This window comes from Rhopilema esculentum, chromosome 9, assembly GCF_057945365.1.
Source record: "Rhopilema esculentum isolate cy_ngs chromosome 9, ASM5794536v1, whole genome shotgun sequence".
Lineage (NCBI taxonomy): Eukaryota > Metazoa > Cnidaria > Scyphozoa > Rhizostomeae > Rhizostomatidae > Rhopilema > Rhopilema esculentum.
The window spans coordinates 1,614,792-1,640,993 of record NC_142823.1 but is presented as its reverse complement, the minus strand read 5'-3'; the positions used below and the strand labels follow the sequence as shown (position 1 = coordinate 1,640,993).

The window sequence follows — 26,202 nt, the reverse complement described above, 5'->3', positions numbered from 1 at the left end:
CCCAGTGTCTCCTTTGCACGGTTCCTTATACAACTAGAAACACATCGATTTTCTTTATCAAATCAGAAGCAGATACACGTATTAGCAATGGAATTCGCCTGTTAAATCTGTCAATCACTCAATTATGCTGTCATTCATTGAATCGTGCTGTCAATCAAAAAGCAAATTGTATTTGTTACCTTTGTAAAAGTTTCGAAGAATTTCTAGGCATCTTTTGAAGAATCTGACGATTTATTAAGTGCAAAGGCCGAGAAAAATACTATTGGTTTACTCGTGAGATAGATGTTTTTACACGTAATTAAGTTCAGCGATTCCTTGTAGTCAATAAACTGTCATTGTCAAAAATAAATACCCAGTTGTGGTCGAAGTATGCCAATCAGAAAAACGCAAGCACAAAACCGGTAAAGTTGTCCAATCAGTTTACAGCACTTCCATCCATTCAAAAGTATTGCGTTCCTATCACCCAAAAGAGTTCCGTTGTTTATGAATTTAAGTGCTAGTGTGATTCTGGCTACGTAGGACGCACAACCCAAAGATTGGGGGATAGGATAAAATAACTTGTTCCTTCCAACATAAGAAACAAAACTGCCCCTCAGAGAGAACGGCCTCCTCGATCTTGCAGGTCATCGGTCAGAAACACTGTTAAAACAAGTGATTCTGCCATCGGTCAACATCTTTTAGACAACCCAGATTGTGCAAAACTCTATAATGACGACATGTTTCGGATAATTGGCAGAGCCCGGTCGTCCTTCCATCTAGCAGTTTTGGAATCGATCTACATACAAACGAAAAAGCCGCCATTGTGTAGACAGAAGGAGTTCGTTTTCTCTCTTGGACTCCAGTGATAAACTGTAATTGTATTAGTTTGTTCGACTGCGAGTCTCGCTACCACATAATGAAATGCAAGCGGCTGGTAGCTTTCAAATGGCTTCAAAGTAACTCGCGAATGTTTTAAAGTTTTTTTCGCGATGCTTTTCCACAGGTCTTGTTTGCAGATGTGTTCGGAATTCATTTTAGGCGGGAATGACGTTTTTAAAATTAGGTTGGTCACCAGACCCTTTAATCGCGCGGTTGATTCCGTGACGGGTACCTGACCTTATCGTAAAATATTCCGCGCAGATTAAAGTATAAACAAACAGGCCTAGGCCGAAATTACAGGAATATTATGGAATTGCCGGTGAATTTATCATAATAATATCTGTAATTCTGGATTGAATTCAAGCTTCAAAGCTAATTTTTAAAATGGCGCTTGTCATGGTGCTTATTGGATTTCTTGGGACGTTCCCTTTCGCTTCTCAGGTATGTAAACGATTATCTTTTTATTTCTACTGATTTTGAACCGCGATTATACTTGGAGAACTGTGTCGTAATTCTCGTAATATGTGTAACTAAGCGTAATAATCGTCGTTGTCCTTAACGAAGGCTGAAATTCAAAGGGATACTTTGAATGTAGTGGTCTTTTAACTCGTAGCGCCGTAACTTTGCTCGCAACTGTCGTAAATATTCGTAAAATGATTTTAGGCCAGACATGGCTTGCAATGTTTTCATTTTGAATGCTCTTCATTTCTCGGTTTCTGCTCTACAACGTTCCATACCCTACAACCCCTGTTCAACCTTTATGATAAGTGGAAGTATTGATAACATATGTCAAATATAAACATGTTTCGTTCATTGTTTTTACGGTTAAAAACCCTTAAATTACCTAGAAAACCGCCAATAGAATATGTGAAAATTATAAAAAAATCCAATAAAAAGTTGCAGCTCTTTGCTGCATTCTTCTTCGAACCGATTGTCAGTGCTCTTTCGTTCTTCTTCTTCTTTGTTGGGTCTCTTTGATACTGTCGATTGCTATTTTGCTGAAGCTTTGATTGACACTTCGAGTCCTTCAGATTGTCAGTCAACTATCAAATGAACATCGATTCGTTTTTTACAGGCTTCTCACCCACAGTTCCTGGTAATTCCATTTAGAGTATTGCAAAACATGGGTCTGGAAGTTAAAGCCGATAGTTTGACGTTGCATAAAAGGAATGAAATTACGAAAAGAATGGTAACCCTGCAATTTTCAGCCGAATTTTGTATGAATGAATTTACCAAATAATTTCAAATATATAAACAGTCATTAGATATGAACCTGAAAATATTTGCTGTTGTACACACGCCCAATTTTGATAACAAACGGAATCATCACTAGGGACTTTCAACCCAAAGGATTTTCAAGTGTTGTAATGTTCATTTAAGGTTAAGCTTGAATTAGAAAACGCCTTTGGCCTGGTTAATGCTGCTCTATTTAAGAAATATTTGTTAATCGAGGCATGCCCAACTTGAATTTATGCAAGACCGTAGACATGAAGCAATTGTTTATTTTGCTTTCTTAGTTACATTAATCTCACTTACAATGATCTAAAGGAATTTAATTTTTATAATTTAGCGGCTAACCATTTAAATAAGGTAAAGCAGCAGAGCATTAGTGAAACCCTTCTGTCAAAGCAAAGTTGGCAGATAAAAAGAAACGAAACAATGCCATAACCTTGTAGGATTCCGTGATATTATAGGATGTCTTCCAATCTGCAGCTCATCGCTGTTAATAGTTCCATCTATTTATAATATACTCATAAATCAAAGTTATTTTTCTTTAGAACATAAACTCTAACTCAAATATTCAAGTTCCAATGGAAATTGCGAAGCAGCTTGGTCTTATAAAAGGTGGAAAAGATGGCGGAGGAGGAGGAGGTGGTGGTGGAAATTGTGGAGGAGGTGGCAGTATGTGTGGGAAGTCGTTATCTGAAGTATCAATGAACGGTGGAGGAGCAACAACGAATAATTTCCCATCTGGTCCGGTGTTCTCGGTTGGACAAGCAGCGCCACCCGGTGAAGTGCACCCGGTATGTATCTTCATTCAAACTTTTTCTTGCAGTCCCACACTCAAAGGTACGTGGATGGCAAAATGAGAAAGGTTGCTGAATATAGATTTAAAGTTGATGGCCCATTGACATTACCAAACTTTTACTGCTAAAAACATAGCTTCTCAGTGTCCTATAAACTACCTTTGGAAACTTGGTAGCAACCAAAATTGATAAATACTCGTTACATGATGAATACCGAGAACCTTCTTTACGGAACATCTCCTACAACGACCAACGGTCCGAAATTTCTTCTTTCCGCTCAAGGCATTGTAGAAGTAATCTCCGGATAATAGTTACTTCCTTTATACCGGACATTGTTTTTCTGGCTCCACAGGTTTCTGTTACAAGGCAGTTATACTGAGATTTCATAACTCTACCTGCATTCCATCACGTGTTTACCAGCCAGATTATAGTTATCTTGTGACAAAAAGTCATGGACGTCTTGGATTGGAGTAATTAGCTGACTTGTATTGATTATATTGCGAGTCACTCGCAAATATGACAACTAGAACATTGGGTCTAATTTGTCTTCTGATTTCCTTTCCAATTTAGGATTTGCTGACACTCAATCTTAAAGGCAAAGATGGAAAGAAAGGAAAGGATGGCCCAACTGTATGTATAAACGATTTTATTGTAGGGCATGGTTTTGCCTTAGAACATTTTTTTATATTGAGCATTGATTTATGTAAATGCTTTCAGAATGTTTTGCGTTTCCCTTTTGCACTGAAACGTTACATTAACTTAAGGTGGTAATGGACTTTTCATTACTTTTATCTCAATGATTCTGTACTCTTTGCTCTCTAGGGACCAGCTGGCGATGCAGGACCTCCCGGCCCCCAGGGACCACCGGTGAGACTCCATTTTTTCCTAATTCCACATTTATACATAGCAGGAACGCAGGAGATAGTATGTGATTCAACTAAGCATCGTTTATTGATATAAGATTTTTTCATGATTATGTAAATGTTGATGTATCAATTCATAAATTCACAGGGCACCAAGGGTGACACTGGTGATGCTTGCAATCCAATTAAACTACCAACCGTTGTAAGTATTTATGCACCCTTTTGTTTCGTTTTATTAAAACTCTATAAACAGAATATTTGTGCCAAATTATTTCGTTAGAGCATTGGATAAAACGAAATTGAATATTCCAGAAGCGTTTGAAAGTAGAATGATTATGGGAACAAGATGGTTGATTTTGGTAAAGGAAGATTAATCTGTTTACAAAAACATGAAGTTATATTCAAAGAGTATTAAATAGAATGTTGAAGACAACCGAAGCTCAGTTTCCCTTTCTATCCAGGCAGTGATCATCTACCTCTGACTTATACTTAACTCTAACGATATGACTATACAGAAGATAGTGTTATAATTTTGCCATAAATTTGTCGGTCTACTCTGCTCATGACGCTAGAAATGATCTTTCTTCAACATGGTATAAAGGTATAAGAAAAACTTTTGTCAAAATACAGGAATTTTGCAGACAGAGCTATGAGACGATACAATGTGAGGCAGTTCGTTGCTAGTTGCGAATTATTTTATTTCCTCTTTTGATCTTTTGAAAATTCTGTTTCATTCTAGAAAGGTTGCAATCCAGATACAATCAGCGCAATCCAACAGCGGCTTGATAAACTAGAAAAAGAGTGTGTTCAGGTAAACTTATAATGTATAGCGCTTAACTATTGCTTTTACTGTAAAAGAAATGTAGTGATACAATCAGTACTCGAGCAATCACTTGTGTGAGGAAACCTTTTACTCATAGCAATTCGTTAAAATAATGCTCAAATTACACACCTTGTATGCTGCATTGGGGAAATAATTTTCAAATGGATGAACCTCTGATGCATGCATCTTCAAGGTTGGACAAAAAGCTGAAACCTTTGTGTGGGTCTGATCTTTCGCGCAAAGTTGAAATTTGCAGTACAAATCAGGTTCCTATATAATCAGGTTCCTGCATAAAATTCGTCATCTTCTATGACGAAATGGACTACGAGGCCTAGGGGGGTCACTTCCAATACCGGAGGTCCATCCTATAATTTTGGGCAAGAGTCTTCTTTGGGATCTGATACTTTTGGATAGCTGATTTAACAACATTCATTTTTTATACTTCTGGGTTCAACTAACACATAACAATATCAAAAACAGGGATAACATTTATAACGATGCCAGGAGCTGTTTATTATAAAAAACAGTCTAATTTACTTTGACTAGTTCTCTCTTATATGCTCAACAACAACATTCTGTGTTTTGATAACTTTAGGTCTTATCAGCACATTTTGATTGCTAATTTTGGGTCTGTAAATTTTTTTTCGATACTTTTGGGTGAATCATGATAATTGCGGAGGGACGTCCCCATAAATAAAAGGTTTGAATGACTCCCCTGGGCTCCGAGGTAAGGCTTTTTGGATCTATGCAGAGCCTAAATTACCCCATAAATTACAAAAAGTCAAAATTTGTTAAAATTACGCCGGCATAAACAAAGGTGATGTCCTTACGCCAAATCTTTACTCCAAAAGAGCTTCAAAATTTGCTTCAGAAATATTTTGTTTCGCGACTGTATGGTCAAAAAGTGATGATTTTACTAGTTTTGTGTTTGACCCAACTTCACTATAACTATACTAACGTCGAAATAATGTAAATGACTTTTGGAGCATGTCAACAGATTATAAGTATTTTTACATTTCTTTTCAGAACACTACTATGTTGGCAAGTATAACACTAAACGTTGTCACTGCGCTGGCGCAATCGAAGCCTTCTCTCAAGTCAAACGACATTACACCACCAAGAGTAGTTGGCGGTGGAGGCGGCGGGTTTGGTGGTGGTGCAGGCGGTGGTGCCGGTGGTGGCGGTGGATTTGGATTCGGTGCTGGTGGATCCGGTCCTGTTCCCGAGGCAAAGCCAGCACAATCTCCAACTCCTGCACCAGTCCCACCACCACCACCCCCAGCCTGCCCAGCCCCACCTTGCCCTCCCCCACCACCTCCACCACCACCACCGCCATGTTCTCCGCCAGCTTGCCCAGCTCCTCCACCAGCACCAGCCACAGCTCCCGGACCAGATGGCAAGAAAGGAAGTGAGTATCCCTATTTAAACTTTAAACCCTGCTTTAATAAAGCCCTTTCCTCTGTAACAGCCTTCTCCTTCTCTGCTAGGAAAAGTACATCATAAATGCTGAAGGAATAATATTCCTTTATGTATCTAGATCTGGCTTCGTCAAATAAGAGAAAGCAAAGCTATCCTAAATGTTATTTCAATGACGTAATTTATCCACTGGTTTTTCTTGCGTTTTAAATACTTCCTAAGCTCTCCTTCTATTTCAATGACAAAGTTGATAATGGAGAAGAATATGTCATATATTCTTCTCTTGGTCTCGAAAAATGAATAACTGAACTTTTTTCTTATATGTGAAAATCTACTTCTTATACACATATTTTACCAGAAGGGCGCATGAATTCGAAGCTTTTATTTTTAACAATTTAGCTTTATCTTTCGTTTCTTCACCCCGGGATCTGTTGTTTTATGTAAGGTCCTGTGGGCAGTGTACCCTTGCACTTGGTTTTTCCCTATAAGCAGAGTTAACTAAGCCCTGCTTGGTTTCTCAGGGCCCTTAGTGATCTTTCCGCAGAGATTCGATGATCACGCTTATAGGCGTACATAAAGCAAGTAGTAAGGAGTGCTGACCCAGTGGGTTTCCAAGAATTCCCCGAAAATGATGGTTAATTTAATAACTCCAGCAGCTCTTGTCAAGTCTGGGTTTTCTATTCATGCCCTAGCAAAAAAGCCTTATGGAAAACTATCTTTTAATTGCCACTTTTTTACCCTCCTTTGCTTGTTTACCTAGCAAATGGAAATATGAAGCCTTGAAGAAGTTATTAACGTGTTTGCAATATATGTTTGAAGAATCTCTTTTTGATCGTGCTTTATACTTTTCACCTCAACGTTTCTTCTTTCATGTCCTTTTTATTGTGCATTGCAGATGCAAACGTGCAATCTGATGTTAAAATCAGCCTAGATGGTAAAGATGCTAAGACTGACTGCCCCCCTGGCCGACGTGACTGTGTGCCATCAGCTGCCACTCGATCTGCCCCAGTTCCAGATGCGAGCAAGGGGGCTTCTGTTGTTGTTAACGGAATTCCAGTGAAGCTACCCGATGGCCTTGGAAGAAAAAGGCGAAGTCATGATCATTATTAACTAAAATCAATTGACACAGTAACGCTAATAAAATCTGACAGAGACAGTCTGTGCAATGAGAATTTACAGGGGTTTGGGGTATGGGTAAATTGTGGCTCTGGGGGTTTGATGGACAATTTTTCTTCCTCGCTTTATTGTGTGACATATTGTAATTGTCCCAAAAAATGGCAGTCTGTAAAGTAACAAAAGTGCCATGATAAATTTAAATAATCGTGTATTTTATCGTACTTTTACTCGATTATTGATTTTCCAGAAAAATTGTATTTTTTATTCAGATCTATCTCTGAGATTGTTTGATTATTTCTACGAATGTTAAATGTGGAAAATATTGGTTCATGAATAGAGATAAAAACTGGAGCTGTTGCTCTAGAACACTAATGGCTAAAACGCTCAGCTTCCAGTCTGGCATGTGAAGCCCGAGACATATCAAAAGTAAATTTAAATAACTTGTTACAATCAGGAGTAGGTCAACTTCATTTAAAAAGCAAAACGTAGAGAAGAAACGAATTTTCCAACAAAAATGGAATTTTAACAAATTTAGCCACAAACTTAGAAAAATTTGGGAAGAGAGAAATTCCCCCATCAGAGCTGCATCTGAAGATGTGTGTCAAACCACATATCAATAATGTTGAACGTTGTATTGCATGAGAAGGAAACTAGAAGCTACACTCTTTTTTATAAGAAAAAGATAATATTTGCCGAAGCTTGATCTTTCCATCTTTTTATAATTGAGGCTCAGTTATTCTCAATGCTCTTCTTATTTTAGAATTGATTTTTCTGCATCAATATCTTATAATTTTTTTCTAAATCCACTAAATAACTATTTTGTGTGCCTTCTAATAACGCGTTTGATTTGCTAATAAAACCTGTTCTGTTTTGTTTATGCGAGAGAAAATTTTCAAAAGTTAATTATTGTTTCTCTCCTCCTATGCTTCATCTATGACTTAGCATATTCTTACGATATTCTTATTTATTAAAAACGGGCATCGGCTTTCTTATAATGTCTGTCCTTTTGAATAGAGTGCATTTACATCAAGGTTTTAAGCTGATACAATTTCTTACCAATAGTCACAAGGACGCCTGTGCATTTTCTTATTGTTTTCCCCTTTTTCGGGGGCCTTTTCTCCTCCGTACGCTTGCTAATCCCAGAAAGGAAAAAAATTAGTTTTTATTATGTACGAAGAATGAGTACATGAAGGGGGGATTTTGCTCAGCTCGATGGGCATCCATATATATATATATATATATATATATATATATATATATATATATATATATATATATATATATATATATATATATATATATGTAGAATTGTTGCCAATTGTGTAACAATGGATCGGCATTTTGATGAGTTCAACAATGGAAACATAGAAGCCGAATTCAAAGGCGGGAGACAATCGAAACAATGCAGGCATAGAATGCAAAAATCAAAGTATTTTCCCAATTTTCCCAAACGAACAATCGAGAATCGTGAGTTTCCCGATTAAGTGGGCAATTGAGGGTCGCTAATCGACACTTAGGTCTATAATCGTGCTATTAAATTGGGTTCGGCTGCTAGCGTGAGATCCCCTTTGTGGTCATCCTCTTAGATTCGACCAATCACATTTAGTTTTGCTCGTGACGTTGTGCAGTTAAAATTGGTTCTGCACGTGCATGTTGAGCGGTAGCCAGAATAGATCAGAAACTTCTCGTAATCGAGAATGGTGCTTTCATCTTGTCAAGCGTCAACGTAATTAGACGTATAATTTGCAATGTGCTATGTAGGATACAAAAGAAAGTGCGGGAATATGCGATTTCACGAGTTTCTGCAAGAATTAACTTTCATGCATGAATCGTGGAAAATATATTGTAAGTGTTTCAAATCTGTTTAGTTTTTCGCAAGTTTTGCAAAGTCGGTGAAAGTTATTCGAAGATTTCCAGGCTTTGCGAAATTGTCACAAAATGCTTGCAGGGACTTTTCAATTTTCTCTAGGGTTGGTGGAGGGTTGATCCAAAATTCATTCGAAATTTTTCAGACCCCATATTTTTTTAAAAGAAAGGGTCAATATGTTGGATAAGATAGTTTGGTGCAGGAATAACGTAAAAAAATAGAAACTTGGATCGTTTGAGGTCAGACCAACAGTTACGGGAATAATCAATTAATAATCTTGGGATCTGTGACTACATTTCTTCATCAAATAGTTGAATTGCCGAGTTGAAGAAATCTTTGCACTCGCAACTAGGAAGTTTACGAAATTAAAAGTTTGGCTGCTCACAATTACGTACGATATCAAGCAAAAAATGTCCTTCGTCAAATAAAATAACAGATTCGTGTTATGTTATCAAGCAAAAAATGTCCTTCGTCAAATAAAAAAACAGATTCTCGATTCCCAGTTAGGTTCCACTCACAGAGCCCCAATAAATGAGTTCTGTAATCTTGGCGAGTCATAGCTCGTGCCACCGTATTTAGGTATTTTAAGTCTGTGAATCGCAATCTCATAGAGCATAAAGGTTCTTAGTTGTCTGGGAAACAGACTGGAAGCTCATCTAGAAAAGTTCAGACTTTTAATACATTTGGAATCTTCGTTGACGTCATCGTCGTCATCATAATCATCATCATCAATCATAATCATCATCATCATCATCAATCATCATCATCATCAGTTTTGTCCACATCGCCAATTCATAATATCGAAGTACCATTCCTCCACATTCTTCGTACATTGCAAAAGCCGTGCTATTTTTCCAGTCGCTGCGATTTAAAGGACAACATTTTCGGGTTGCTGTTGTTGCGATTGGCCTAAATATTTTGAAGAGGACAGAAGGTCAAATAATTATCACAGTATGTTTTTTGTAATTTATACGTGAACAAGATTTAATTTGCGACAAATCCTTTTTTGTCACAAATTTGTGGATAATAATCTTTCTTGTGCTCACTTTAGATTTTGATTTGCCTTATTCACAGTTGTCACTGTTAGCCAAAAATATTACCTCTAGATAATGTTTACGGCCTAACCTACAATTAATTTTCATCTACTCTACTTTTATAAACAGTGTCATATGTCCATGTATGATCTATTCTCAGTATTACAATTCCTATGCAGGATGAAAAAAATTCAAATTCTTAAAGAGTCAATTACATTAGAGTTACAATGTCATGCGCATCGAATGTTTAAAATTAAATTTGCTGAATATATGGTTGGGGAGACGTTTAGAAGTAACTCTTTGGATATCAGACTTCTAGCCATATGCCATCAGTGACATGGTTAGTGTCTATAAAGATTACAGATACTTGTTATAAATGTACATATCTGCGAATTGAGTTTAACATGGTAAAGTATAGTAAAGTATTAAACTAAACAAAATTTATGAAAAGTGTAAGTAGAAGAAATAAAATAATATGTGGCTTTAGCATAACATGAATCAAATTTAGAGCAATTCCTTATTAGAATGCTATCAAGAGCATCTTGAAAAATGAACTACAGTTGAACGAACATAACAAAACAACTTATAGAATCAGGATATAATACTAGGCCACATTACGCATTCAGCATAAGAGTAGGGAAATGTGTTCACAGCATGACTAAGCAAGGCTTACCTTAAAGTGTCAATCAATGATACTATGAGTCAAAACATGGTAATAGTAAATGTCTTGTCATTTCCCTTTCATATTATATTTGTGCATGGGTATGGTAGGCATTTTCAGTTAACATCAAAACATCCTAGCATTTGCTAGATACACCCTCAGGGCCCCATGGAGAGTCATCGTCGTCGTTCATTCAGCCGTTGCGGTTGCTTGTGACTGCCATGACCATTTCTCTCTAATCCACTCTGTTCTGGGCCATGGTTAGCGCTTCGTAGAGTTGCATGCCAGTGAGCGATTTGATGTTATCAGTCCACCGCATCGGGGGTCTGCCCCTCCCTCTACTGCCCTCAACCATACCCAACATAGAGAGTAGTCTACTCTAAATACAATCTTTTAGAAATGTAAGGTTTTTTAAGCCTTTTATAGGCAAGAAACTTGAGGATGAATTATAATTTTCAGAATCTCACAGATTCCCCACCATTTTCAGAATCTCACAGATATTCCAGGTATCCCTTGGAAGTGCCTTCCTTACAGCTGTAATGGCAAGTTATGGACTGTTGCAGTACCCAAATTTTCATTGCTGCTTTTTGCATACCAAAGTTTCTAGAAAGGCAATGTGTCAAAAAGCCTTTTATAATACTTGAAAATAGCATACTAAAACTAAAGTAGTCTTTGTGACATTCCTCAAAGTATGCACCTCAGGTAGTGTTAAAAAGTAAACGGAAAATTTATATCCAGATGCAGGTCAGAAATAACATTAGAGATAGAAATTTGTTTTTGAAGTCCAGTGTATATAATAGTTTTGTGATATCCTTGTTGACAGATATAATAAATATGGGAATTGGAAATTCCAAAGAGGAAGAGGCAAGATTGGCAGCCGTCATTCAAAAACTTAGCAAGATTGAAATAACTCAGATTGAAACTGTTTTCAGGTAGGCGTTCAAATATGATGCATTTTGTTGCTTTGATGACAGACAGCCTTTAAAGCAAGAAGTAAGACAGTGAAAACAACATTTGAGCTCGACATAACAACATGCAATTAACATATTTGATTGGATTTTAGGCTTTAAAAAAATCTGTAAGAAAAATTTATTGAAAAAGTTTCAATTTACCTAACATGATCTAACTACAAATAGAAATGGATATGCATCTGTGAGTATGTTTTTTAATATCAAATTTTTGATTCTTTTATAACAATCCCAAAAAAGAGTGAAGCATCTTGAGACCAGCACTCTTTGTATCAAAGTTATGTTGGTCACAAATCTTTTTATTATATATAAGTTAAATTCCCTAATTGGATTCAAATTATCACCATGGAGAGTGCTAATCAAAGAAACTCTACAATCCTGAGCACCATTGCTGAGACAAATGGCAAAAATTTTGCAAGAACATATGAATTTGCAGCCCAACACATCATGCTATTCTGTGGTCTACCCAATCTCCTATTGAGACATATGTTTATTTATAACAGAGTTATCAACATTGAATACTGAAGGGGTTGTAAAAGTCTATCTGTCCTGGCTTGTAGTCCCAAATTTAGCAGCTAATGTTTCTGCATGGTTTTTTCAAACTGTTGCATGTTCTTTGAGGCAACTGAAAGAATTATAGCTGGTAGATATTCACCATTTAATCAGTAGTCAGTCTGTTTAATTTTTGTTTAGGGAGCTCTCTTACCAAAGTGTGGATGGAAAGAGGCTCATAAAACGCCCAACTTGGCTTGATAGAGAGAATTTTGCAGAGAAGTTTGGCCTGCCAGATTTTCTTGGTGAACAATTGTTTGCTGCCTTTGATAGAGACCAGGTTTGCAAAGTTTCTATGAGGCTTTGAAGTTTACATCAGCAGCACCATGCCTAGTGCCTAATAAATTGTCCAAAGAAATTTATAACCTTCAACAATCTTCTCCTTAAAATGTCTTGGAATACTATGGTAGAGTACAAAATAAGCATCTTTAAGATTAAAGAATTATTCAGTTCTGAAACGATTTATTCTAAATGCTATAGGCTCTGTTTTAGATCTTGATTTTGGTGCTGTTGACTTTTAATGGAAGTTAGAATTTCTTTTCATTTTTTAACATTTGTTGGTAGAATGAAGTGGTAGACTTAAATGAGTTTCTGGCTGGCATGGCTCTCTGTCTTCATGGGAATGTAAAAGACAAGTGCAGATTGTTGTTCAAAATCTTTGACTTGGTGAGTTGACAACTCTTACACCTATGAATTAGATATGCTGGTAAAAACTGTATATATTTTATCATATGATGCCTTAAGGCTTTTGAGCAGTCATCAGGCTTGGCAAAAGCTGTTTTCTTACACAAGAAGAAATGGGTTGTATCTTGTTTTTCCATACAGTACAATGTTAAGCCAGTTTTGAAGATATTGTCAGAAAGCATGGCGGTCGTGCAAGAGCCTTTAAGTGCATAATTGCTAGCGCAGAGCTTCTGCCTACTAATGCACCAAATTTGCCAAAGTATGCTGGTGGTTTTGCGTCTCTCATCTTTAGCCCCATCTTCCTGAAATTAGCTCCCACTGGGCATTTGACTGCACTGCAAAAGGTTTGCTGCTGTTCACATCATACAGTCAAATATTGCTTGATGGCAAATCTGTACATGACTAAGTGTGTATAACATGTACCTCTGTGTTGGACTGGTTGACTGTGAGACACTGAGTAGCAATGAAGAACCATCACATGATTTCTTATATGAATTGAATGCATTTTGAAAACCCCCAGGAGAAATGATTGTCCCGTTTGGATTTTCAAACAGACCACCCTACTTTGAACTGTGGTGGTGCTGACACCCCAAGTCAATATTTGTTGTCACATACTTCATATTGGCTCAGTTGCCCCCTTTCTTTGTGCATGTTTTAAAGTGTTATTCAAGTTTGAACACTACATGGTTGAAATTATAGGAAACCAAAGATAAAAGTTGTTTGCAATTTATTTTAAGGATGGAAGTGCTGGGATCAGTGAAGACGAGCTGAAAACCGTGCTTATCAGTTCATTGCAGTCTGCACATGGTGTTTTGACAGGAATAATCAAGGAAGATGGAAAAGGAACTGTTGAGCGGGAAATGAAGATAAATGAAGTAGTTGCCAAGTGAGTCAAAAATGGAATAAAATGCAGCCTGCCAGAGTGCAGAGTATTTTCTGTGTGCAGGGAATAATTTTATGCCACTTACGCTTGCACAGGAACAAATCATGTTGCTGCAGAACTTTGATTTTAAATAGCATTTGTGTTGAAGCTGTGCATAGGATGCCCCCGCTGCAACTTTGCGGATTAATCTAAATTTGCAAAAATTGTGTTGATAGGATCTGAGGATAAACCGTGCATACCCAAACTTTGCAGTTTCTGCCTTAATGCTTGAAAACCAAAATTTTCTGTAAGAAACAGTCATGTAGGCTGATTTCCATCGGCCTCACACTGTCTGCATACCCTTTTTTGTATCCATTGCCGGGAGTTTGTTGGTCTCTCCTCCTAACTAAAGCAAGCGTAAACCATCTCTGTCTATTGCTAAATGCCTCATTTTGTCCTCTGTGGTGTATCACAGATGTTCTTGACAATGTATGTTTCCATCAATTGTTATCTAATGCTGTTTTTCATGTTGACATTGTTATGAATTTATTCAATATTTATGTTAATTTAACTTTCCTTACTCTGGTGAGTGTTAGAATTAAAAATTTTTTTAAAATGTTTACCTTATGATGTTTTCTTATATAATATTTAAAGTATTAACCATATCTTTTTTATCAAAGTAGTACAATATGTTAAACATGTTTGTCAATCAACTCTCTGAATCTAAGTGTTTCAGAAGCTATATGTTGTTTCAATGGTGAAATGCGTAGCCTTGTGAATAATCTTCAAAACAGAATAATTTACTTGACTGATTTTAATTTTAACTTTTGCCAAGTTTGACTTAAGTTTTTATCAGCCAATCTCTTTAAATAACCCCTATTTTCTAGGATTGTTAAAGATGCATTTGAGAAATGTGACACATCAAGGAACGGAAAACTTGAAATAGAGGTATTTCTCAATTAATTAGCTTATGATATACAGATCTTACGGATATTTGATAAATGGCTCTGCAATTATGAAAACAGCAAGGCGAGATGCCAAAAGCTTTATTTTGTCGAGTCGCCATGGTGAGTAGAATATCCAGCAGACTCGATCGTTCTTCCTTCAAGTTCTAAAAAAACTGATTAAATGTTTTTAAGTTGCAACAAGCAATTTTTAAGTTTTTGGTCTGAGATTTCCTTAGAATTTCTTACATCTTTGTGACCAATAAAGCTGACCTATGAAGTTCGGAATAGCAACTTAGAACCGTCCTGCTCTAGACACCAGAAACCGTTTTGACGAATATATAGTTTTGATACACATAATGAAACTTATTTATTTGGAATTTTTTAATATGTTATCCCAAATGTCTTTTCCCCAATTTTTTAATATGTTATCCCAAATGTGGCCCACACCTTGCCAGCCCGGACAGGTTTATACTTAGGCCAGGGTCAAATAGTGTAAGACTAGTGTAGCTTTGAGCTGCTTACAATGTTGAAATAAATGGTTTCCTTTGCAATGTATAAGGGTACAGCAACTTTGCCCTTGTTGTGAATATTAGCTTGACGTTTTAAGGGATAAGACTTTCAAATGTTTTTATACACCAGTTTTCTGTTTACTGACGTCACCATCTCTATCTTTATAGGAATTTGAGCACTGGGTACACAAGAACCCAAAGCTGATAAACAGCATCTTTTTCATATCCTGCCCAAAGCCTGCAGGTATGTCTTTTGGCGTTTTGTCTATTGTATTTTCTGGTGCTGTTTGGCAGTTTTTTTCTGCATAAAATACTCTTAAGTTTCGTAAATCTTTTTGAAATCCAATGAGCCTAAATTTAGAAGATTCTTACTTGCCAATCTTGCCATGTAGTTCTCTATATCCAAGTTTCAAACGGTCGCAAAAATCCTTTGAAGCCCTTGCTTTTGGGTGGTCTAAGAAGGTATTCTTTTTCAACCTAAGCTTTCAAAACCTGATCTATCTACAAGAAAATAAAATTGGCGTAACACTAAGCAGTCTTTACCAATGCACGAATAAAGATGTTTTAAAGTTTCGGACATTACTTCGGAATAAGTGTCTTTTGGGCTTTTAAATGTCACATTCGGTCCAGAAATATAGGAAATCTGATTGTTAATTGCCTTCCTACCTAACTTTGTTGTAGCATTTAAGTTTATCATTCTTTCCATCTACATGCTTTTGCCATTGCCATGAAACAGCCATTTTCTGCGCTCTGCAATTTTTCTTATGCACCGTACATAACAGTGACGTGATATTTATCTTTCCAGAAGCTGCTTCACATTATGACGTCATCACTACCCCTGAAGGAGAAGTGCAGCCAGGGATAAAAGACGGGAAAACTGATCATGAAACGAGAAGTTTGAGTGAATTGTTCGGTAACCAACCTGCTTTCTCGAAGGATGCTGAGGGGCAAAGCTTTTTCGACAGCATTAGTGCTCCTACTGCCCCGCAGGTGCTTGCAGGAAGTGGGGTGCCCAAGGACCCCGCAGCTACAGCTGTTGGCATCACATCCGTTGGCAGTGAGGCTGCTGGATTCGAGGCTGTTTCAAATGAGCCTGAGCTGTCACAGGAAATTATCCTTAAACATCAGCATAAAGTAAGAATATGATGAATATATATTTTTCATTCAAAAACGAAAACATTTAGCTGCTCACAACCTTTGGCAAGCTTGCGTGTAGCTACCCTGGATACCAGGGCCGCAAAAATTTAACGGCAGCAAAAGCTTTGTAACGTGCAGTAACGTGTAACTTAAATTTTAGACATTGAAATTCATCCCCGCGGGCCTGTTTTTTATTGGGGGTGTGGTAGTAATTCTCATCGTAAGTCCTCGAATAAGCCCCCAGGGGCTTTTTTCGCATTTCATATTTTGAGTTTGTGGAGTTGAAAGAGTCCTATCAAACTAGAGTAAATATTGGAGAAGGCAGTCTCTGATCTTTTTCTTAAAATTGGGTTTTTCTAAATTTCTTTCTTATCAAATTAATGTTTAATGAATGGTTATCGAGTTTTCTGGAGATTTATAATTCATGAATCGTTACTTTTTTGTAAAGATTTACTCGCAAAATATTTGTTCGCAAATAATTTTTTTCGCACGTGTCCTGTTGCATAAATTATAATGTTGTCCCTTACTGACGTTTATAATGATTTTAAAAAATTTTCACTAGGCCTATCAAGAGAGGACTTTACCAAACCAATTGTTACTGTCCGAGGAAAGGATCGTTTCAAGAAGCAGCGAAATGTCGTTGGTAAGCTTGGGTCAGTCAACTGGGGATCTGAGCTCTCTCGATGCAGAAGCTGAAGCAGCAGATCAATCAAGCAATGTATTGGGAGAGGGAGCCGTGTCTGAAGATCGAACAGAAGAAACCGGGCCGCTGGAAGTCCGGGAAAGCGATGCCAAAGAAGGAGGGCCTCAACCTGAAGAAGGAGGAAACATTGGAGCATTGATCAACGAAGAAAAGGCACAGCCGGAACGATCTGCGTCAGGACTCAGATTAGAACTGGATATCGAAAATAGGCTACCGGAGGCTCCTGAAGCAAGAAGTCCGTGGCATCCATTGAAAGACCCTTTGAAACCGGCGCCGGTTCACGATGAAAATGAAGATGATCTATTTCATGATGCTTCAGATTTGATGCATTCTGGACCGGAGCTTGAAACTGGATTGATTAAATCGTCCGGTCATATTGAATCCGAGGCAACTGAAGTATCTTTGGAAACGCCTCTGAATGCCGTTACAAATATCAACCAGGTTGAAAGTGCTGCATTTCCTACTGTTCAAGCCACTCAGAGCAAAGAATACGGAGATTCTCCAAAAGATTCAAATCAAAAATCTGCTTTACAAAATGAGAGCAGTTTTGAAGAAATTCCTGAATCAAGCATGGACGATACTGCCACGCAGAGGCCTTCGTCGCTTGTATTGCAAGATGAAAACATGACAAATGTTGATTTGACGCCCAGTGAACATGCGATTGGGAAACCAACCCTTCGCCAGTTAGCAGAGATGAAAGAATTTGACAAGTCTCCATCATTAGAGGATACAAAAAGTACTCTACCGGAGGAGAGGCTTGCTGCTTGGTTACCATCAACTGAAACGAGGCGTATAATGGATGCTGTCACTCGTGGAAATTCTGTTGACAGGGCGCGATTAACTTGCCCTTCTGTAGTACTAGAAGCCTCTTTGGTACGCAAACACTCCCTAATTTACACAAGCAATCGTTTTGCACGCCTTTTTGTATTTAAATTGTGTGACAGTAATCATGCACCCAGTCCATATCCCCTTATTTTCTTCCAGTTATATATTTCCCCATTCTTTATCAATAATATCTTTGTAGGGTGATCCAGTCAGCGACCTCGTTGCCAAATTCCTTGGTGAACAAGAGGCTGCTAAACGCCGTATGCCTACAGCTGATGGTGTCACGATGAATGATGCTGGCCTTAAAAGCCTTTTGGTCAGTTGAACATTTTTTTTTCTCTTTTAAGGAAACAAATGATCTAGGACAATCAGAGGACGGCCATGATGCACCGTCTGAGGCACCCCTGAGGCACTCCTAAGGGACCCTTGAGGCACCCCTGAGGCACCCTTGAGGCACCCCTGAGGCACCCCTAACGCAGAGTGTGGTAATTACTTCCATTTTAAGGTGGATACCCTTTTAAAAGCTTTCTATTTTTCTCCAAGAAGTGAAAACATCAGTTGATAAGAAGGACGTAAACTTCAATGCTAATCATTACAAATGCCCGAGCTCAATCACTTCTTACATCAACCAGCTACCATTTCTGTCATCTATCATTTCCGAATGTGATATTATTCCTCACCTTTGTTAATCCAATGCCAAACTAAGTAAGCCAGCAACTTATAGTAACGTATTAATCACTTCAGGGGAACAGTCCTATTTTGCTTGTTCCGGCAAGTCCCGCTTTGAATCTAACTTTTACGGTAAACTTGGGTTCGCTTAAGCTTATTTTCACAAATTTCGATTTATTAATTTAATTGTTAATCTTTGATGCATATATGCTACAACCTCAAACGGTTTTCAAGGTTTCGTGACTTTCCCTGTAGTTTCAAAACGTTTTCATTTTGGCCTGGCAGTATCTACATTCAAAAATTTCACAGAAATCTTTCCACAGTGTAGGCCTGTTTTTGATACTTCACCTTAGGATAACCGATTCTAAATGTGTCTAACCTTTTGCAATTGCTGTTCCACAATAAATTTTCTCGCTGATATTTCTTCTCATTCTTGGACAATTTCCAAGCAATTGTATTTTCCTTGGTCTTGATCTAAACAGAAAATAGTGAAACCGGAAACAACGAAGCCGGAAATAGTGAAACCGGAAACAACGAAACCGGAAATAGTGAACCCAAAATAACTTAATTTTCTTTTTAGGCGGCGCAATGCTGGCGTGGTGCAGTCGATTGGACCGCAAAATATCTCACTGCACACGGCCAAGGCGTCGGCAGTGGATCACCGACCGGTACAATCAACCATACCCCGAAATTATTGCAGGTAAAACACGCCGATCAATGCATAAATGTCACACATTTCCGTTAGCCTATTTTCAGTTTGTCGCATTTTCCGAATCTCTTATTGAATTCAAATATGTATTGCCTTTCTACAAATATACAATTTTCCTTCGATCCGTGCCTTTCTCTTTACCCCCTTGTCAATAATCGTATATCTGTTTTGAAATACATAGTCCCAACTATAATGGGGAAGGGATGAGGGATTGTAAAATATACAGTCAATATCCTATTTTTCTATCTTTTATCGTAAAGCAAGATGTTTTTGAATCATCGGAAATCCGAATGATCCTAAATGATTTGGCCTAAACTTGGATAATAGTAAAGGCAAAATTTTCATGTCAAGCAAACATTAAATATTCATGTATTTGATATACTGTTCGTTGACTGTCCATGTTACTTGGGACATGTTGCGGCGTTTATTTGCTGTTCAAACAATCTACGTCCATTTCCTCAATCTATCGTTCCAGGTATGGTTCGTGCGCATCGCCCTTCTGTTTAAACTCAAATCATTCAGCAGTGCCGAAGCCGAGCTGAATGCATTTGGAGATTTCGACAACCCTGATCTTTACTACCAATACTACCCGTCTATCTATATGGGTTTAAAAGGTGAATCACATGGTTTCCAGGTTTATATTTCCTTGTGGGTTTTTGCTATTGTATTTTTACAGGTTTGGTTATGTTAAATGATAAATTTTAGCTTCAGTATGCTGCCGTCTAGTGAGACCATTTATTTGAGATTGAGGAAGATAAAACCATTGCAATTGTTTACATTGAACTTCTGTTTCAATTTGATTTAAAGATTTCTTACTAAGTGACCTGACATTTGAAATATTTGCATTCACAAAACGAAATGAAAACTCTCTCTTCACTAAAAAGTGAACCTAGACGTGTATTTCTAGCCTGCAACTATTTTCAATAAACTACCCTTTGCCAGCTCAATTTTTACACAATAAGGCAGAGAAAGTAACTTCCTACCATACCATACTAAAGATTTTTCCATTTGAAATTTGAAAAAGCTGTTTTAGATTGCTCTTCGATCTTGTCCTATCTTCTTCAATCAAAACACTCTGTGCTTCCCATCCTGAAATCTTTTTTGAGAGCCTTCAATGAACTGGCATTTTTTGTTGCGATGTATTGCCTGCCTCATTTCAGGAAGTATGGTGCCATTTTCTTTGCGAATTATCCGTGCGGAATTGCCACAACACAATGGCAGACCCCAGGAATCCTTGGATCGAATTTATCGATTACTGGCTTCTGTAAGAAAAATTTTGAAAAATTTGAAAAACGGTCTTTCTGAAGAGGATGAAAAGATTGATCTGGCAGAGGATATATTACGAGGTATGTACTCTTGATTCATTTTAATTTTTTTTATACTATTTGAAATAGCAAAAACTTTCACAAGTACCCTTGCTTTTTAGTTTCCAAATTTTACTCTTTTTGTACCGCTTCTTGTGCCCAAAAATTTTAGAAATCATTCATAGGCCAAATTTTCTTGAAACTCTGTAATAGTTTTCCTTCATACTATTTTTATGATTTCTCCCTTTCTCTTGGAATCGAAAGCTAATTTCTCTGAGATTTCTCTGGGAATTTCTCTGGGATCACCAAATCGCGTTCTTTTGCACTACCTTTTGGGAATTATTCCCGTTCTTTTCATAATTCCTTTTCACCGTCTCAAACCCTTCAAAGCTACCAAAACCATCTCAATTTCGATTTTTCCTTCACTCTACCGTAAATTTATTACCCCACATTTCGTCAAAATAGCTGAACCTTTACCAGTGTATCTGGTTTAAAAGACGCCTTGTTTTCCAAAATAAGATTTAAAGTCCTGTTCGATTCCCTATCCCCACCCCTTAGGTACTGTCTTTGTTTTGAAACTCCATCTCAATTAAGTGTCTTTGGCTTTTAGATACTATCGAGCTTTGGCGGAGAAGAGAGATAAGGGTTTTGTATTCCTTAGGAAATTGTCTAATTGGAATAAAGGTTGGTTATTTTACGTGCTTGGTTTAAGAATGTACGGATTACTGAAACATCATTTATGTTTTCATCAGAATGTATCTGTTTGCAATAAGTGAAGCGAGAGCCTTGAACAGGATTCTTTCATTGTCACAGATCTGAAAACAAAATCGTTCTGTTTTCGTAGGTTGTGACTTGTTAATTCATTTAAGATTATGTTAAATTAATTTGTAATTAAATGCAGTTAAAGTAACAACTAGTTCAACGTTTCAATCGATAGCATAAAAAATGAAATGAAAACATACCAGAAAGGACGCTGTAAGTTTGGCATTTCCGGAAGGAGATAAAATGTTGTCTCTACATTGAAAATTGCATTGAGGTTTATCAATAGCGGTTGGTATGTTCTCACTGAAAGATGCATCATTTTGTGTTCATTTGCATTCCTTAGTGTTGAGAGAGTTCATATTTTAACATCTACTTTTTTCCATTGGTATAATCATTTTGCTATTTTTATTCCTCCAACTCATTGACTTCCCTCTTTCATGATTTTTTCATAATTTTATCATTTTTTTGCTGCTCTCATTGTTTATGCTATGTTGGTTTCAAAATATCCCAAATTCACAATGATACAATTTCTGCTAAATAAGGCACTCTAGCCTCCATTCCATTGACTTTTCTCTTTTATTTTATCTGTCACCATCCTTTTATCATTTTGGCATCTTTCTTGTTGCTTTATTTATTTCAATTCCATGTTGTCTATCACCCTTAGAACATTTCTTTTTTGCCCTTCAAGGAATTTACTCTTTGCATGAAAATATTCACGGAGATAATCAAGAAACAACCTGAAACGAAGCCGCCAATTATATCGGGAGTCGGTCGTCTCCACCTACAAGTATGTAATGATTGCTTAGAGAACTTTTATCAAAAGCAAGTCGTACCTTTTCGCAATTTTCAGTAACAATGGAAGCTTGTATTTACGTTTTATCTTGTGACCATATCCTTAAAATTTTTGTCGTGTATCTTGTCATCATTTAATAGCAATCGAGGGATACTAAAAAGGGTCATAGGCCATCTTTCAATCAAGAATTGACCAATCTGTGAGTGTCATTCTCATTCCACCCACACGCTTATTGATTGGCTGATATTGATTGACAGGTAGTTTAAGCCACTTTCTCGATTGCATTTAAGAACCAGCCCTTTAAAATTGCGTACATTATTTTGGAATGTAGTTATTTGGACCTTCTGGAAGACCATGCGATATCACAAATACCAAAAAAGTGCCAATAACAATTCCACATTTCTAGTTTTCAAAGTTTCATGAGTGGCAATATTGATAGGAATTGAAATGGTTAAGATGATTTCGAACTTGAGACTTTATACCTCGTTGCCCTTCGTTTGCTCCAATACACCGTGCAAACAGCAATTGAATGATGTTGAACATAAACTATTTCAAGGCAGGATTTTCACAAATCATAAGGCAGGTTAACGGTAATGCTATGATACAGACAGAGAAAAGTTCAAAGCTATGCGGGCCTAGATTTTCACCGTATACATCACTAATATATGTTAAGTCACCAACGTATCTCTGCTATTTTAAATTTCTCCTGTTTTTCTCGCCTGTCTAGGCTTATTTTGGTTTATTCTTTTTTTCTAGCTCGGGGACATATCACTTGCAAAGAAGTATTTCAAAAAAGTTGAACAGATTTCTCTTGGTGACCCAAAAACATTGAGTATCACTGTCATGAACAGGTACGAGAACTCGTATTTCAAGATTCCTTTCCATTATAAAATCTATAGTCAATTTGACTCAAATTTGAGTTATGTAGTATATATTGCTTTTTTCTAGAGGCGGATGAATTATTGGATTAGCTTATGTGCTGATTAGAAATTTGTTGATTAGCTTATGGTGTACGCTATTGGACAGTGTCCGCTATTGGACAGTGTCCGCTATTGGACAGTTTCCGCTATTGGACAGTGTCCGCTATTGGAAAGTGTACGCTATTGGACAGTGTCCGCTATTGGACGGTGTCCGCTATTGGACGTGGTCCGTTATTGGACATTGTCCTTATTGGACGGTTTCAAAATTGAACGATATCCTTTTTTAGAAGTCTCCGTTATCGGATAGTGTCTGTGAATAGAGATTCCACTGTAAATTCGATTTGAACTTTTCTAACATATCTCCTTTCCGTGTATGCAAACTTTTTCTCATGCACTTGATTGCTTTCCAGGGGGTTTGTTGCTCTTGCCGAAGGACGATACAGTGAAGCATTTGAAAATTTTCAATCAGTAACGAAACTGGATCCTGAGAATTTATCCGTACGTCAAACAGTTTTGAATTTTCTTTGTCCATCTTCGAGATGTACTCTCGATGGATTGATTTGTGTTATTAATGCTTGTACTAATAATATTGTTATCAATATGTCATATTTTATTATTAAGAGAGTTGTCTGCTTTTTTCTCAAACCTTTCTATACTTTTTTAACTCTTTTATATATGTATTCCTCTATGAAGATAATATCTATTTTGTGACCTTTCTTGTGATTGATTTATAGGCCTATAATAACGCTGCAGTGGCGCTACTGTTCCAAGGGAAAGTCAAGGAGGTAACTCATTTAAAACAGCCACCGCAGAGCAGGGGAGCTGGGGGACTTTAGCACTTTTTGCAAAGAATGCCAAATATTAAGTAATAAACTATCAGTAAAGCCACTAGTTATACGGTTTTAGACCCCCCACTTTTTATAGACCCCCCACTTTTTATAGACCCCCCACTTTTTATAGACCCCCCACTTTTTATAGACCCCCCACTTTTTATAGACCCCCCACTTTTTATAGACCCCCCACTTTTTATAGACCCCCCACTTTTTATAGACCCCCACTTTTTATAGACCCCCACTTTTTATAGACCCCCCAATTCTTCAAACGCTCTGCAGTGCCTGTAACATCCTGCTTTATTTATGATTATGTTTGTTTTTGTCTGTATTGCATTTGATGAATTTTTACATTTTTAACCAGCCCAATCCTAGAGGTCTCTGGCTGGCATTTTAAGTAAGATAGGTTAACCTATTTTTAAATTTTCACGCTAAATGAAGGATGTTCATACAAAAACACATATACATCCTGTCTCATTCATTTTATAATGATGATGACGAGAGTGCAGTGAAATCAAGAGCCGTATGTGTCTCTAAAGGGTAGCTCTTCTCTCAATCACTACAAAATCGATACATGAATTTCATTGAAAATCTGTTTGGTAAAATCTCGCCAAACATATGCAATGTACTGGCCAAGTCAATGAGAATAAAGAAAATTGTTTCAGTTTATTGCTAAGCCAAAAGTTTTTCACTTTGCTTCAACTTTTATAAGCTATAAAATATGAAAGTTCTATGTTAGTTTTGTTTATCTAATATTTGTTGGCAGCTTGTGAAAGTTCATTGTAATTCATGTCGTGTGATTTCGCTCTCTTTATAAGTAAATATTGGTCTCAAAAGTGTTCTTATCTGTTTCTCTCTTATCACTAATATAGGCCAGCAACCTACTGGAAACGTTAATCTGGAAGTCACCGAAGGGAAACCTTCACGAAGATGTAGTTTTCAATTTGTGTACAATTTATGAACTTGAAACATCGAGAGCACTTCAAAAGAAACAGAAACTATTAGACCTTGTGTGTCGACACTGTGGCGATGGCTTTAATGTTCAGAGCTTGAAACTAAGTTAGCCTCGATCAGGAATTGGTATCAGAAGCAGATCCAGCACAAAATGGGATTGGATTTCCATGTTGTCGACATGTTTATCAATGGAAGCTATTGGCAGCACTTGCTGAACGTTACAAATGCATGGGTGTTTGCTAGACGGTGTATCACAAAACTTTTCATGCATCCTCGCATTAAATCCTTACTCTACGAGTGCGAGTATTATATAAGGCTCTTGTAAACAACCATAGTGTGAATTCGAGCCCAGGCTCCACTTACAACTATGTGTTGTACTTACCAAGCTCTTAGTATACCACCTTAAAAACCACGATACTTGGTATGTTACCTGTAACTATGGATGGTTGTTTACCTTAAGTATGTTATGGCGGTATTTACCTCCTAACCTTAAGTATGTGATGGCGGTATTTACCACCTAAAAAACCCTTGACCATATTTCTAGTAAGTTTTGGCTAAGAAATATTTTTTCCTTTTAAACCTTTTTGGGATCTGTCTTTGTATTGCCTAGCAAAGCAATTCTTATAGCCCTATTGCTAAGAAAAGGGCCACATAATCTTTTATACCACTCCCAACGCCACTGTTTGTTGCATCATTTCCGTTAGATGTTTTCGTATAAAATACACTCATTTTGAAGGAAACTAAACTCAGGATTAGCACTAAGTTCTTAATCATTTTTTAATTTAAATGCTAAAAGTTTTTCAAATATTTTACATACCAAATCTAGTGAGCGTTTTAGAAGCACAAAAGCGTAACATAGGACAACCTGAAATGAACTAGAATTTCTTGATTTTTTGGTCATCCCATAGATCGGTTTCTTTTAAAAGATGAGCACATGATTAAACGCCAGCTGTTACGGTTTTGTTAATAATAAATAAACTGAGAATTCTAAGAATTACAAATTATTGATTTTGTTATTTATGATATTTCTTGTATCTAATTCTCAATGTAAATGTAGAAGTCTTAATTGTATCTGTTAAAGCAATTGAATTGATAAAATATATTATGATTTTTTCTGGAAAAGTCGAAATGATTATATTTTTGTAGTGATGTCACTCTTTTGGAACTAGTTTACATGCAAGTTGTAAGCAAAAGGGCCTATCGGAATAAAAAATGACCAAGCCGTTTGTCTAAAACAAAATTCCAACTCGCTATTGACAGAAGGAGTTCGTTTATATGACGCAACTGATTATATATATTTCATAAAGAAAGTTTCTTATGAAGTCTCGGGGCCTTGCTAGTAAAAGTTTGGTAATGACTTTTTAGCAAAGAAGAAGAAAATAATTTTCAGGCAGGCTGATGTCAGTACC

The 26,202-nt window shown here is 37.0% G+C and overlaps 2 protein-coding genes across 4 annotated transcripts; both read left to right on the top strand.

Annotated features, from left to right (window-relative positions):
• Window positions 1–826: 826 nt before the first annotated feature.
• Window positions 827–7,355, top strand: LOC135688874 (uncharacterized). The gene is made up of 9 exons (XM_065205922.2): window positions 827–1,299; window positions 1,934–2,047; window positions 2,637–2,882; window positions 3,456–3,515; window positions 3,708–3,752; window positions 3,897–3,950; window positions 4,488–4,559; window positions 5,598–5,979; window positions 6,883–7,355. The coding sequence occupies exons 1-9, from the start codon at window positions 1,243–1,245 to the stop codon at window positions 7,095–7,097; spliced, it is 1,245 nt and encodes a 414-aa protein (XP_065061994.2). The 5' UTR covers window positions 827–1,242; the 3' UTR covers window positions 7,098–7,355.
• A 2,435-nt stretch (window positions 7,356–9,790) lies between these two features.
• Window positions 9,791–25,922, top strand: LOC135688872 (uncharacterized). 3 transcript variants are annotated; one of them, XM_089110079.1, is made up of 20 exons: window positions 9,906–9,921; window positions 10,184–10,344; window positions 11,489–11,597; window positions 12,327–12,465; window positions 12,750–12,851; window positions 13,607–13,755; window positions 14,619–14,679; window positions 15,356–15,431; window positions 15,993–16,321; window positions 16,887–17,900; window positions 18,052–18,168; window positions 19,102–19,221; window positions 19,706–19,844; window positions 20,391–20,576; window positions 21,145–21,218; window positions 21,985–22,083; window positions 22,846–22,940; window positions 23,420–23,507; window positions 23,744–23,794; window positions 24,712–25,922. In XM_089110079.1, the coding sequence occupies exons 3-20, from the start codon at window positions 11,500–11,502 to the stop codon at window positions 24,901–24,903; spliced, it is 3,129 nt and encodes a 1,042-aa protein (XP_088966205.1). In that variant the 5' UTR covers window positions 9,906–9,921; window positions 10,184–10,344; window positions 11,489–11,499; the 3' UTR covers window positions 24,904–25,922. The 3 variants fall into 3 exon arrangements, with proteins under 3 accessions (XP_065061991.2, XP_088966205.1, XP_065061993.2); XM_065205919.2 differs by lacking the exon at window positions 10,184–10,344 and having other exon boundaries at window positions 9,791–9,921; XM_065205921.2 differs by lacking the exon at window positions 9,906–9,921 and having other exon boundaries at window positions 9,939–10,344.
• Window positions 25,923–26,202: the final 280 nt, after the last annotated feature.